The 13,212-nt window shown below is 42.9% G+C and overlaps 2 protein-coding genes across 3 annotated transcripts; both read right to left on the reverse strand.

Annotated features, from left to right (window-relative positions):
• Positions 1-4,164: 4,164 nt before the first annotated feature.
• LOC106589939 (DAN domain family member 5) lies at positions 4,165-6,757 on the reverse strand. Its single transcript, XM_014180395.2, has 2 exons — positions 5,109-6,757; positions 4,165-4,894 (listed from the first exon to the last, which is right to left on the reverse strand). The coding sequence occupies exons 1-2, from the start codon at positions 5,637-5,639 to the stop codon at positions 4,601-4,603; spliced, it is 825 nt and encodes a 274-aa protein (XP_014035870.2). The 5' UTR covers positions 5,640-6,757; the 3' UTR covers positions 4,165-4,600.
• Positions 6,758-6,840: 83 nt separating this feature from the next.
• LOC106589920 (tetraspanin-16) lies at positions 6,841-12,836 on the reverse strand. Of its 2 annotated transcripts, none has more exons than XM_014180369.2 (8): positions 12,730-12,836; positions 12,263-12,371; positions 11,147-11,344; positions 9,940-10,014; positions 9,528-9,635; positions 8,726-8,881; positions 8,323-8,406; positions 6,841-7,005 (listed from the first exon to the last, which is right to left on the reverse strand). In XM_014180369.2, exons 2-8 carry the CDS (start codon positions 12,329-12,331, stop codon positions 6,946-6,948), a joined length of 750 nt encoding a protein of 249 aa, XP_014035844.1. In that variant the 5' UTR covers positions 12,332-12,371; positions 12,730-12,836; the 3' UTR covers positions 6,841-6,945. The 2 variants fall into 2 exon arrangements, with proteins under 2 accessions (XP_014035844.1, XP_014035852.1); XM_014180377.2 differs by having other exon boundaries at positions 12,718-12,798.
• Positions 12,837-13,212: the final 376 nt, after the last annotated feature.

Below are 13,212 nucleotides of genomic sequence, written 5' to 3' on the forward strand. Positions count from 1 at the left end.
ACACACAATACCCCATAATGACAAAGCAAAAACAGGTTTTTAGAAATGTTTGCAAACGTATTAAAAATAAAAACAGAAATACCTTATTTACACAAGTATTCAGACACTTTGCTTCATTGATCATCCTTGAGATGTTTCTACAACTTGATTGGAGTCCATCATCAATTGATTGGACATGATTGGAAAAGCACACACCTGTCTATAAAAGGTCCCACAGTTGGCAGCGCATGTCAGAGCAAAAACCAAGCCATGAGGTCGAAGGAATTGTCCGTAGAACTCTGAGACAGGATTGTGTCGAGGCACAGATCTGGGGAAGGATACCAAAAAATGTCTGCAGCATTAAAGGTCCCCAAGAACACAGTGGCCTCCGTCATTCTTAAATGGAAGAACTTTGGAACCACCAAGGCTCATCCTAGTGCTGGCCGCCTGGCCAAACTGAACAATCGGGGGAGAAGGGCCTTGGTCAGGGAGGTGACCAAGAACCTGATGGTCAATCTGTCAGAGCTCCAGAGTTCCTATGTAGAGATGGGAGAACCTTCCATGACAACCATCTCTGCAGCACTCCACCAATCAGGCCTTTATGGTAGAGTGGTCAGACGGAAGCCATTCCTCAGTAAAAGGCACATGACAGCACGCTTTGAGTTTGCCCAAAGGCACCTAAAGGACTCTCAGACCATGAGAAACAAGATTCTCTGGTCTGATGAAACCAAGATTGAACTCTTTGGCCTGAATGCCGAGCGTCACGTCTGGAGGAAACCTGGCACCATCTCTACGGTGAAGCATAGCGGTGGCAGTATCATGCTGTGGGGATGTTTTTCAGCAGTAAGGACTGGGAGACTAGCCAGGATCAAGGGAAAGATGAAAGGACAAAGTACAGAGAGAGGCTGTAATCGATGCCAAAGGTGCTTCAAGGAGCAGAACCCACCACACAGCTCATAGACGAGGGGATATCAGGCTGAGTAGGTCTGAATATTTCAGTAATATTTTGTTTTTGATACATTTGCAAACATTTCTAAAAACCTGTTTTTGCTTTTTCAATATGTGGTATTGTGTGTAAATTGATGAGGGGAAAAAAAATATTTTATCAATTTTAGAATAAGGCTGTAACGTAACAAAATGTGGAAAAAGTCAAGGGGTCTGAATACTTTCCGAATGTACTGTATATAATCAACGCAACATGCAATAATTTCAATGATTTTACTGAGTTATAGTTCATATAAGGAAATCAGTCAATTTAACTAAATTCATTAGGCCCTAATCTATCTATTTCACATAAATGGGCAGGGGAGCAGCCATGGGTGGGCCAGGGAGGGCATAGGCCCACCCACTGGGGAGCCAGGCTCTGTCAGTCAGAATGAGTTTTTCCCAACAAAAGGGAATTATTACAGACAGAAATACTCCTCAGTTTTATGGTAGAGAAATTAACATTACATTATCTGGCAACAGCTCTGGTGGACATACCTGCAGTCAGCATGCCAACTGCACACTCCCTCAAAACTTGAGACATCTGTGGCATAGTGTTGTAAGACAAAACTGCACATTTCAAAGTGGCCTTTTATTGTCCCCAGCACAAGGTGAACCTGAGTAATGATCATGCTGTTTAATCAGCTTCTTGATATGCCACACCTGTCAGGAGGATGGGTTATCTTGGCAAAGGAGAAATGCTCACTAACAGGGATGTAAACAAATTTGGGCACCACATTTGGTGAGAAATAAGCTGTTTGTGCGTATGGAAAATGTCTGAGATCTTTTATTTCAGCTCATGAAATATGGGACCAACACTTTACATGTTGCGTTTATATTTTTTGTTCAGTATAAATGACTATGAATGCAAACGGAATGGGCTTCTAATCGCTGACTCTAAAATGGGGACAATGAACCTATTCTAACCTATTCTAATTGCACGGAGCACTTGACATGTGATCACTTCACTACAATTCTTCCCACTAAACTCTGGGACCCCTGAAGAAAGTGTAAACTCTGTCAGCCTCATTGTTTGTCTTTTGGCGTTAACTAGGCCACTTAGCGATACGCCATGACGATGATCGGATCCCCCAGGCGTTGAACTTGGCAGCGTCGCCGTGCCCACACCAAATAACGAATAAGCCCCCCATCGTCGTCGCTCTGCCCCTATTCCCTCCCTCCCTCGCCATGGGAACCAGGCCATCTTTAAAAACGCAGGAGTGCTCGACGAAGCTCCCACAATGCAAGAGGGCTGACATCTGTCTCGCTAAGTGGGCGCACTCTAGTGCTCCTTGTTTGTTCCAATCACCCCCGACCCCCCTCCTCTATCCTGTACCGTTTCTTTTACTCTCCCCTTCTCTCTGTCCCCCTCTCTCTCTCTCCCCCTCTATACTCTAGTGTTCCTCCTGTGTTCCCATCACCCTCCCTCTTACCTCTCTTCGATCTCTCCCCTCTCTCTCTCCAGAGAAGAGAGGAAGGAAGACGAGTCACATGGAATGTGAGGAGGAGAAGGGGAAGATATAGGGCGAAGAGATATGAAGCTTTTTGCTCATGAGATCGCAATCTCAAGATCACTCAGTACTTCCCAGCATATACTGCATGACCCCCCCCCCCCAACTATATGCCGAGATGACTTCCCTTTCATCATTATGTCAATAAGCAAACATTCAACATCAGTCTTGGAATATCCAGTCAGTCTGTTGATTAAATATCTCGGGGCGGCAGCGTAGCCTAGTGGTTAGAGCGGTGGACTTGTAACTGAAAGGTTGCAAGTTCAAATCCCTGAGCTGACAAGGTACAAATCTGTCGTTCTGCCCCCCACTGTTCCTATGCTGTCATTGTAAATAAGAATTTGTTCTTAACTGGCTTGCCTAGTTAAATAAAGGTAAAATAAAAAATGTGCACACCAAATGGAGATGCAGAGCTCAGAGAATATGTTAGTTTACCTTCATAACCTCCCCACTCAACAGAGATGGGAAATAACAGTCCAGACCTTCACCTCCTTACTAACCAGACCCCCTTATTTCATTCTATATGTTAAGTCCAGAGCAAATATTTTTCTCGTCAAACTCTTTTGTGGAAATATAGCCGTCAACCCTTTGCAAATGCAAATGTAGGCCTAAATCCATGGGCCTCAATCAATGCAAGCATCCCCCATAGCTTTATAAAACACTGAATGCAAAGTAAGTAAGCGGTGTTATTGACAGCATGCCAAGGCTAGGCTACACAATGTAAAGAAGAGCCTCCTTTATATTCCACTGGGGATGTATGGATGTGTGGGATGAGTTCATTTTACCAGGCACACACACACGCGCGCGCACACACACACATGCACTCACACACGCACAAAGGTCCAGGTTCCAGGAAATAAATGAATAATACTTGCTTTAGGCCCCTAACTGAAAACACTCAAGTGCATCTGCAGATTTAAAAGCTACAGTCTGAGATCTGGGACACTGTCCAATAGTCATTTCAACTAATCATATACCCATTGATTGTTGAGGAATGGAACTTAGAAATGCCTCATAAGCTCAGTATGACCTTAAAGAATCATTGGTACAACAGATTAGAATTTTTGAGTGGTTACATTATCCCTCAGTTTTATACCAAACCAAGTTGTGGGGTGGGGCCACCGTTTTGCTGAAACACAAACTCCAGATTGTGGATTTAAGGATGTCAAGAAGAATTCCCACCACAGTGAAAGAGCCAGGGGAGAAAGAGACAAGATGCCTGATACATAATGCAGTGTCTTATGCTGAAACAATTCCCTCTGTTTGCTCCTCTAAAGTGCCCATGTTCAATGCTCGTGTACACAGCAAATCTTCGTCCCAAATGGCACCCTATCCCCTATAGAGTGCACTACTTCTGACTATAGTGCACTAAATAAGAAATAGGGTGACATTTGGGCAGTTCACTGCTTTCAGATATAACTGGAGTGTGGTGAAACTGCACTAAAACATTTTAATAACACATGGAGGCTGATACTACTGGAATACTTTAGTGCATGGAATACTACATGTTTTCTATGTAGATTCTCTTGGAATACTACATGTTTTCTATGTAGATTCTCTTGGAATACTACATGTTTTCCCCATGTTTCAATATAGATTCTCTTGCATGAATCAAAACACATCAAGGGTAAAAACCAAGTGACAAGCCAAATAGATTGACATTTTTATTTCACAAAAACAAAATGCAGTTCAGTTCAGATTCAACATTATTACACTGTCCAGAGTGGATAACTCATTCTGCCATAGGGTTGAACAGAAATGTTCATGACTAAAAATGTTAGTCACTTGTCAACAATCATTGGTGGCACTTGCCTCCAAATCGTTTTTCTCTGAATTAGAAATTCAGACTCACACATGCAATACACATAACCAATGTCCACATCTGGCATCACAATATAAATATAGTCTGTCCAAAAACAATGAATCAAGTCATCAAAACAGGCTAGAGCAGGTGCTGTGAGGGGGGAAACGAGCATTTCGGGCGATATTTTCGTAGTGCAAAAATGTTGCGTTGCAATGTGCAAAGAATACTGTAAACTTCATTATAATCTCGCAGTGTGCGTTTTCTAATTCGCACAGAGCTTTTGCACTAGGAAAATGTCGCCCTTAAACTACAGTATCTTCAGTTACAAGTGCATGGAGGCCACAGCCTCGATATTCCCCTCCTCGCGACCAGTCTCACACTTGCATTCTTCCACCACCATCACGCGCTTCTCCCGCACCTCCATCCCACAGCGCAGAGGCACGGTCACCGTGTGGGCCTTGGATGGAGCGCAGCGGGAACAGGGCGCACGGCGGTGTCTCCCTGCACCCGTCAGCCTGGCAGAATCCCAACCAGACGGGACGAACAGCGAACTGCATTGACCGAAGCACAGTTTGTTGTGGACCGTCACCGCGTCGCAGCCCTCGGACGTTATCCGCTGTACATGGAAGATCGATTAAAAAAAAAAAATTAGACCAGCATAAACACTTCGTATTTTGATGTTTCAAGCCTTAGGCCCTACTTATTAAAAAAATTATCCCTTTTAACTTTCTAATTTAGTCTAATCATTTGATTACACATTAGGCCTACTGTCCTCTATTGCCCTACACCATCTGTGTCATTGTTAACCAAAATTGAAAGGTCTGCCTCACCTGAGTAAAAGGCACCGCGGCGCAGCTCTGTCTGTTGGCAGAGTCCTTCAGACTGAGGGGCAGCGACATGGACATGGTCTTACTGTGGTGGCTCTTATCCATGGCCCTCTGCCACATCTCAAATCCCTGCCTCTTCTTCATACCCACCCCGCCATTGACCTGACCGCCGTGGTGCAGATGTGACAGTGGATGCAGAGGCACCGCAGCTGCTTTGGCAGGGAGCGCAGGAGGGCCAGGGCGACCCGTGGACAAGAAGGTTGGGAAAGGAATTCTCGGACCGGGCGCACCTCGGGGGAAAATCCCGCCTCGTCTAAAAAGACCCGACAGACCCAGGTTATTGGGGTTGAGTTTGACTACTTTGACCGTTCCCCGAATAGGCTCCTGTTCATCGACTGGACCGTTACCGGATGATTCAAAGTCCCGGCTCGCGCCATTCTTGGGAACGCTCTTGATAGAGTTGTGAGGGAATGGAAGAGACAAAGCCACAGCAGAAAATGTGGACAAAAACACAAAGTTGATGAAGAAAGTCATTTTTTTCCCAACAAAAAGAGAAAATCTTCGATATTTTGTTCCAGATTCAGAAAAACCTAATCATTCCCCAGCAAATAAATCAATAATCAATTGGTTGTCTATATTTTAGTGGTTCAAGGTTCCAAATGAAAACCTTGCTGTCAGTCTGGGCTATGAGACACTGGAGTTGGTGGCAGCCTTTTATAAGGACCAACCAACCCAGCCTTCACCTCTTAGAAGGTGTCATAATTCCCATGCTAATGGCCAGTATATCACAGCTAGCATTTAGGATTGTATTAGGATCCCCATTATCAGCTGCTGAAGCAGCAGCTACTCTTCCTGGGATCAACACAAAACATAAAACATGACATAATACCATAAAAACATATTTCTTTAAACATCAAGAACCACCCAAAGACTGAACTACACCTGCTGGGTCATAAGATCCATTGACATCTACAACTTCAAAGGGTTTCCGTTTATTACAGGTGAGTGTTTGAAAGGTGGTGAAGACATTTGAAGAAGTCCTATAGAGGTTTGCTAGGCTCTGAGGATGTGAGTTTGAGAGGTACCCTGTATCAACAGAATAATACCTAGCCAAACAAGGGGCTTTCATTACATATGGTGGTAAAGTCATAATGGGTTTATGTTCTGTGGGTATAAAGCCCAGCTCCCTTGTTATGGCCCATCATAATGCCATTAGAGTCCTGTGTTCTCTCACCCATGACCTGATCAGTCACTGGCTGTCTGGAGTTCTAGAACCCTGCTAGGAGTTCCCATGGACAGGCTCGGTGTTAATTGACACATGAACTTTCCCATCCCCACCCCCCCTCGACCACTTTCCCATAGGCAGCTTCTATCTGTTAGACACCTGCCCAAGTGAAGTTTAGAATAACTGTTACTGAGTGAAGTGACTGTTAAGGAGACCAAAGATGTATGCACGCACTACCGTAAACCCCTTTGGATTAAAGTGTCTGCTAAATGGCATATATTATTATTATAACTCAATATTACTTAATGTTCCCAGACATGTGACTGACCATGATACTGTGATTCTGCCTCTGACACTTCAGATATATTCCACAAGAGGGAGTAGTTGTCAAAGAGTTTTCCTGTTCACTAGACTGCTAATCATCACAAATTCACATACAGAGAGACACCCACCCTCCCACATCTACCATAAACCGTAAGCAGTCTCTAAGCACAACAATAACTAGTCTACTGACAAGGAGGCTTCATCTGCAAGTCCCATTTATTATGGTGTTGTCTCTGGTCTGGTTGGCCTACCATGCCTGGGTCAGGCTCTGTTCTCTGTGTTGCTGCTGGTCTAATAATAGGTGTTTCCTAGTCTGACGAACAACACTACTGACACCATCATGGACGCCAACTGAAACAGACACACACACATTAGGCCACGGGAAACACATTGAAGCATCATTAACACACACCACAGGGGGGAACTATATCTCTGAACTTGACTCTTTCTGAAATAGGTTTAGTCGGCTTTGCTGACAGTTCACTCGTGGTAATGGTGTTGTTCGCGTCGAGCACGCGCACACAGAGTGCATGTGGAAACTATGTTTTAACACAAAAGTCTAACTTTGAGGCTAAGTTAACGTTTCAGTTCATTTATGTTGGGGTGGTGTTAGTGGTTGTGGAGTCTCTCAGGAAGACAGTGTCATGAATGGCGTCATTTCAATAGTGGATGCCAAGGCAGATAAGACTAAGTCTGTATCCCAAATAGCACCCTATTCCCTACTGTACATGATGCACTACCTTTGATCAGAGCTCTATGGGCCCTGGACAAAAATAGTGCACCATATATGGAATAGGGTTCCATTTGGGATGCAGACTTAGTCTTATCTGCTTTGGCATCCACTATTGAAATGACTCCATTCATTCCATGTTGATTCACAAGGTCAATTTACTGTATAAGGCTTTCATTTACAAGATGGTGATCACAATGGAAACCACCTGTGGCTGTTAGTGGCCAACGTCTCTACCCTCTAGTCATTTTGTCCCCATATAAGTTTGGGCAACTCCCACCATATACACTACTGTTCAAAAGTTTGGGGTCACTTAGAAATGTCCTTGTTTTTGAAAGAAAAGCACATTTGTTGTCTATTAAAATAACAGAAAATTGATCAGAAATACAGTGTAGACATTGTTAATGTTGTAAATGACTATTGTAGCTGGAAACGGCTGATTTTTAGTGGAATATCTACATAGAAGTACAGAAGCCCATTATCAGCAACCATCACTCCTGTGTTCCAATGGCACGTTGTGTTAGCTAATCCAGGTTTACTAGTCTAAAAGAAGGCCAGATTTATTGCTTCTTTAAGCAGAACAACAGTTTTCAGCTGTGCTAACATAATTGCAAAAGGGTTGTCTAATGATCAATTAGCCTTTTAAAATGATAAACTTGGATTAGCTAACACAACGTGCCATTGGAACACAGGAGTGATGGTTGCTGATAATGGGCTTCTGTACTTCTATGTAGATATTCCATTAAAAATCAGCCGTTTCCAGCTACAATAGTCATTTACAACATTAACAATGTCTACACTGTATTTCTGATGAATTTTATGTTATTTTAATGGACAAAAACAAGGTAATTTCTAAGTGACCCCAAACCTTTGAACGGTAGTGTAAGTTTGGGCAACTCTCACCATATAAGTTTGGGCAAATCTGAAAGGACACTTACCTCCATGACACAGATGCCAGAAGCGGTGGAGCCAAAGATGACGCTCTGGTCCTGGATCACATTGATCAGTTTGGTAATGCAGCTCTGATGACCGACAGATAGATAAAGAGGACGTCACCATCTGTTCCTTCACAAGACATGGCCACTACCCAAGTTAGGATTTGGCCCTTAGAAATAGGCAAAGGAGTAATGGCTTTTGACACTGCTACATCGACCATAGTTTCTGGAACCATGCTGAAAAAGACAAATGTAAGAAAATATCCAAACCAGCACAGTTTGATGTGGGTCAACACGATAGTGTAAAAGGGGTCAAAGTCGTTCCAGCTATGGTGGATGTGTAACCAGGCCAGCTCGGTACAGTTTGGTTTGGCTCGGCTTATTCATGTGGAAAAGTGTACCCTACCTTTGGGTGTATCAGGCCCTGGGTGGTGTCGAGGCCGTCGCAGGCGGTGCTCGTCAGGTCAACACAGCACGTCTTGGGGTACAACAGGCCAGTGTTAGCACTGAACACGGAGTTCGTGAAGTCAGCCGTGGAGTTGTCAAAGCCACAGCACTTGTACTGCACACAGTAGAGAAAGGCAGAGCGTTGAGACAGTGGGCTTCTATTGGTGCCCATTGACAATTTCGTCTGTTTCTTCCGGAGCTTTTGCACATGTACAGTGAAGAATGGTAGCTCTGGTCTGAAAACCAGACCTGTTTTGTGCAAACATTCTACTCCTTGTAGTTCGTGTCATATGCCAAAGTTTGTCATGACAAGGAGAGGCAAGGAGTGGAATGATAGACTGGTACCCAGGGTATGGTAGATCCTACTGGTATTAAAGCGGCAATCAGCAGTAAAAACAATAACAAAGCATCCCCCCCACCCGTTTCGGTAAAAAGCTGAGGGATGAGGCTGGAGAAATACAACCACTCAAATTCATAAACAGAGATATGGATTCAAGGACTGACCATCCATGATATCAACATCATCGTTGTAACCATGTTTTTAGGCTATATAGTGTTTGTTTACATTTACTTTGTTAACAAACATTGGAGTAAAACAAGCTTATAGTATATTTTGGGTTCTGAACTAAGCTCATCAGGCATTTTATAAGTTATATACTTCAAGAATCTATGGGTACATATAATGAATTTATAAGTCCAAAAATGAATGTAGCAACTGCTGATTTTCCCTTTAAAGTCAAGAGTTCACATAGCCCACTCACATGGACCATGATGGTGTTCCAGGCTGTTGATATGGGGTCTGCAGCCGTTGGTCCCATATAAGACATCCGTAAAGAGTCCTTACTGGCTCCACGAATCATAACCTCCACCTGAAACACAGGAGGTCCCTCAATCATTTACCCCAGTGCTTGACTGTTAATCACGCCAAGAAAACTTTACAGCATCTTTGTAGCAGTTCAGACAGTAAGGCTGTGCGTGAATGATCTGTGCTTTGTACAGATTCTTTGTTGCAGTTTAGACATTGAGCGTGAGTAGATCATCTGTGCTAAATACAGTATCTTTGTTGCAGTTTAGACAGTGAGGATAGTGTCAATGTGGATTGTCTGTGCTTTGTACAGTATTTATTTTGCAGTTGAGCCAGTGAGGGCGTGAGAGTGGATCGTCTGTGCTTACCAGATCTTTGTACACCAAGATGAAAATAACCCCAGTAACCTCAGCTGCAAACATCATAGACAGGATGAAGAAATACTGCCAGATCAAAGAGAGGGTTAGAATCAACCACATCATAGTTCATAGGTGAGCAGGGTAAGAACTGTACACTCTCTATACCTGTGCATCCCCACTTCCTGGTCTCCTGTGACCTATGACCCAACATATGTACAAATTAAAGTGACGCTACAGATGTTTTGTATAATTTCGCCCAGTAGTTTTGAAAGTAGCACTCACGAGCCAAAACGGGGCCCTGAAAAGTGTGCACAATTGTGTACATCGTCATCCATTTCGTATGATATGCTACGTCCTAAAAAATATATATTTTTAAAAATCATGCAATTCTTACGCTATGTTAGCAATTCCAATTCGTACGATATGTTACGAATTTGTAAATGCTTAAGATCCCGTTCAATCTCTTTAAGCGGAATACACAAAGACTATAGAGCAACCATCAAATCTCTCTGTGGAACTTGCCTAGCACATCTGATTCAACTAATAATCAAGCCCTTGACTACTTAAATCCGTTCAGAAGGACACATCTTGGAACGTTCAGATAGAAATATGTTATGTAGAACAAACATGCCTCTCCAACATGTGGAACAAGGAATCATGTCGGCTATAAACATGGTATTACTATCTGCAATGTTCGACAACATTTGGCAACTGAACGTGGCCCAGGTGTGCTAGTTCAGGGCTACAACAAAATTGTGAAACATCTGGGGGTCCCCGAGGAGAGGTTTGAGAAACAAGGGTATAGACTATACAAATAAGTAACCAAATAAGTAGGCCAAAATGGCTCCTTCTAACACTCTCAACCATTACCAAGCCTTTATGAAGACTACACTCCACAAAAGTGGTCCACCTCTCTTCTAGACTGAGCCCCAAATGGTAGCACCCCCCATGTTATACTGTTGATGATGTTTATATCTTGCAAAACGACAGGGGGAATTTGTTATTTTGAATTTCATGTTTGTTTTATTATTTAAAAGTGGAACATGAATTGCCTCATTCAAGTCACGAGTGTGTCCAGAAGTTAAAGAGTTTATTGACCCCCTTGCCACCCTCTGGAAGTCACCCTCGGAGTTTCGACAACAACACGCGTCAACAGAGGGCCCTCAGAGCGAATTGGTAGGAGTGAGGGGGTGGTTTGGGATTCACGGTCTCTTACCAGCATGATGAGGCAGCGGTTCTCGCTCCAGGCCCCGTAGCAGCCAATGAACCCCAGCAGAGACAGGATGGCCCCCAGGCACATACACACATAGCTAATGGTCACCAGCTGTGCCGAGAAAGAGCCCATCACCTGGACAAAGGTGGCCGCCCCGTACCTAATCCACACGCCTAGGCCAAACAGCACAAGGCCACTCACCTGGATGGGGGAAGATTTAGACCGTAGAGTTAGAATGACTACAATGGATTCACCTGGACGGGGGAAGAGATAGACCATAGAGTTAGAATGACTACAATGGATTCACCTGGATGGGGGAAGAGATGGACCATAGAGTTAGAATGACTATATTGTAGGACCTTCTGATTGAAGACAGTGTCCCGTGGGGGAACTGGTTAGGCGACCATATTGGGTTAGAGAATGAGATGTGTATCCATGAGATTGAGGGTATTGATAGAGTGTATTGACATTGGACATACTGATTGGGTGAATTAACATGAGATTGATCATATTGATGCATCATTATCGTGTTTTCCTCAACATTTACTGTAGATGTGGGCTAAGAGTTGTTTAAACTAGATGCTGAAATGAATGCAGGGCCTCAACTAAACTATATGGAATTTAAAACGTTGGACTATCCTGAGCATACCATCTGTAACACATAGGGACAGTTTCCTAGAACAGATTAAGCATAGTCTTGGACTAAAAAGCTATTTGAATAGAATTTTGGGGGGTAACAGACATATACAACAAAACATACAATGTGGACCCAGAGGATATCACTTGAAAGTATTAATTAAAACGCTTGTTTCCAAAGTGGTGCTCGATGGTAAAAACAATAACACATAATGAGTCAAAGGGAAGACAAAATTACAAACAACCATAAATACATTCATTTATATTGACATCCTAAAAAGTGGCACCATGGAGATTCAATGGAGATTCTCTGATTCCCTGTGGTCTGATGATTCTATTTAACTTTCACTCCAACCTACATGTTGCAGTGAATGTAATCGTTCTGCAGTGCGGGTTTGATTGAGGTCCAGCCTAATAGCCTCTTATGGTATAATCTACAGATGAACCCCTCCAAAAAGCACACAAAAAAAACGGTGCACTTACAAATATGGTGCCACTGAGTAGCATCATCAGGTACCTCAACAGGCCATACAGGTGATGTAGTCTGGACATGGCGGACAGCGCTGTAATGTCATGAACCGCTTGGTTCAATCTACGGAAACCATACATACAGGTTAACATTTTTCACATAGACCAATAATCTGGTCATTTTCAATACTCAAGGTTGTTGTTGAATTGTTATCTATCATTGACATGACAAACACTCATTACATGCAAAAATATTGTTATCCAAAGTTAGTTAGAAGTTAACTAGCTACTATAGGCCTGGATATTTCATATTCATTTTGGCAAATGTGCATTTTTAGCAAGTTATATAACGTTAGCTAGCTAGCTACACTATCACCCTTGCTTCAATAATGACCAGAAGAAGAAAGATAAAAGTTAAGAAATTCCTTATTAGTTGTTCAATAATTGACAAATTAATCAGTTGCACTTGCATTCTTAATGACCTTTTTGTAGGCTACAAGCGGTAGTTAGCTAGCCCAGCTGACAAGCTAACTTGCTATTGGTATCTTCTTTTGGCAGGGGCACGAGTACGAACCTTCATGACAATGCGCACCCGTTTCCAAGGGCAACGCAGGTCCGGGTCATAATCGGAGGTGTCACAATTAACATTTTGTAACAATAGATGTAGCTCGAGGATACAATGTAGATAACTTTATTTATATTGTCCTTTTCAATAGCAACCTGGTCTCAGACCATTTCATATTATTCTGTATGTAAATCTATTACACTACAGCGTCATCGGAAAGTATTCAGACCCCTTGACTTTTTCCACATTTTGTTACGTCAGCCTTATTCTACATTTTTTTTATTTATTATTCCCTCAGCAATCTACACACAATATCCCATAATGATAAAGCGAAAACTTTATAGTTTTTTAGAAATGTTAACCTGTTGGGGGTAGTGGGCAGTATTGACACGGCCGGATA

Source organism: Salmo salar, chromosome ssa12, assembly GCF_905237065.1.
Source record: "Salmo salar chromosome ssa12, Ssal_v3.1, whole genome shotgun sequence".
Classification (NCBI taxonomy): Eukaryota; Metazoa; Chordata; class Actinopteri; order Salmoniformes; family Salmonidae; genus Salmo; species Salmo salar.

Excerpts from the sequence above, each read along its gene's own strand:
- LOC106589939 (XM_014180395.2), bottom strand. The coding sequence starts at position 5,639 with ATGACTTTCTTCATCAACTTTGTGTTTTTGTCCACATTTTCTGCTGTG. Across the intron at positions 4,895-5,108 it reads CCGCGGTGCCTTTTACTCAG|CGGATAACGTCCGAGGGCTG; the intron begins GTGAGGCAGACC and ends TTCCATGTACAG.
- LOC106589920 (XM_014180369.2), bottom strand. The coding sequence starts at position 12,331 with ATGTCCAGACTACATCACCTGTATGGCCTGTTGAGGTACCTGATGATG. Across the intron at positions 11,345-12,262 it reads TACTCAGTGGCACCATATTT|GTGAGTGGCCTTGTGCTGTT; the intron begins GTAAGTGCACCG and ends TCCCCCATCCAG. Across the intron at positions 8,882-9,527 it reads GGAACACCATCATGGTCCAT|TACAAGTGCTGTGGCTTTGA; the intron begins GTGAGTGGGCTA and ends TACTGTGTGCAG.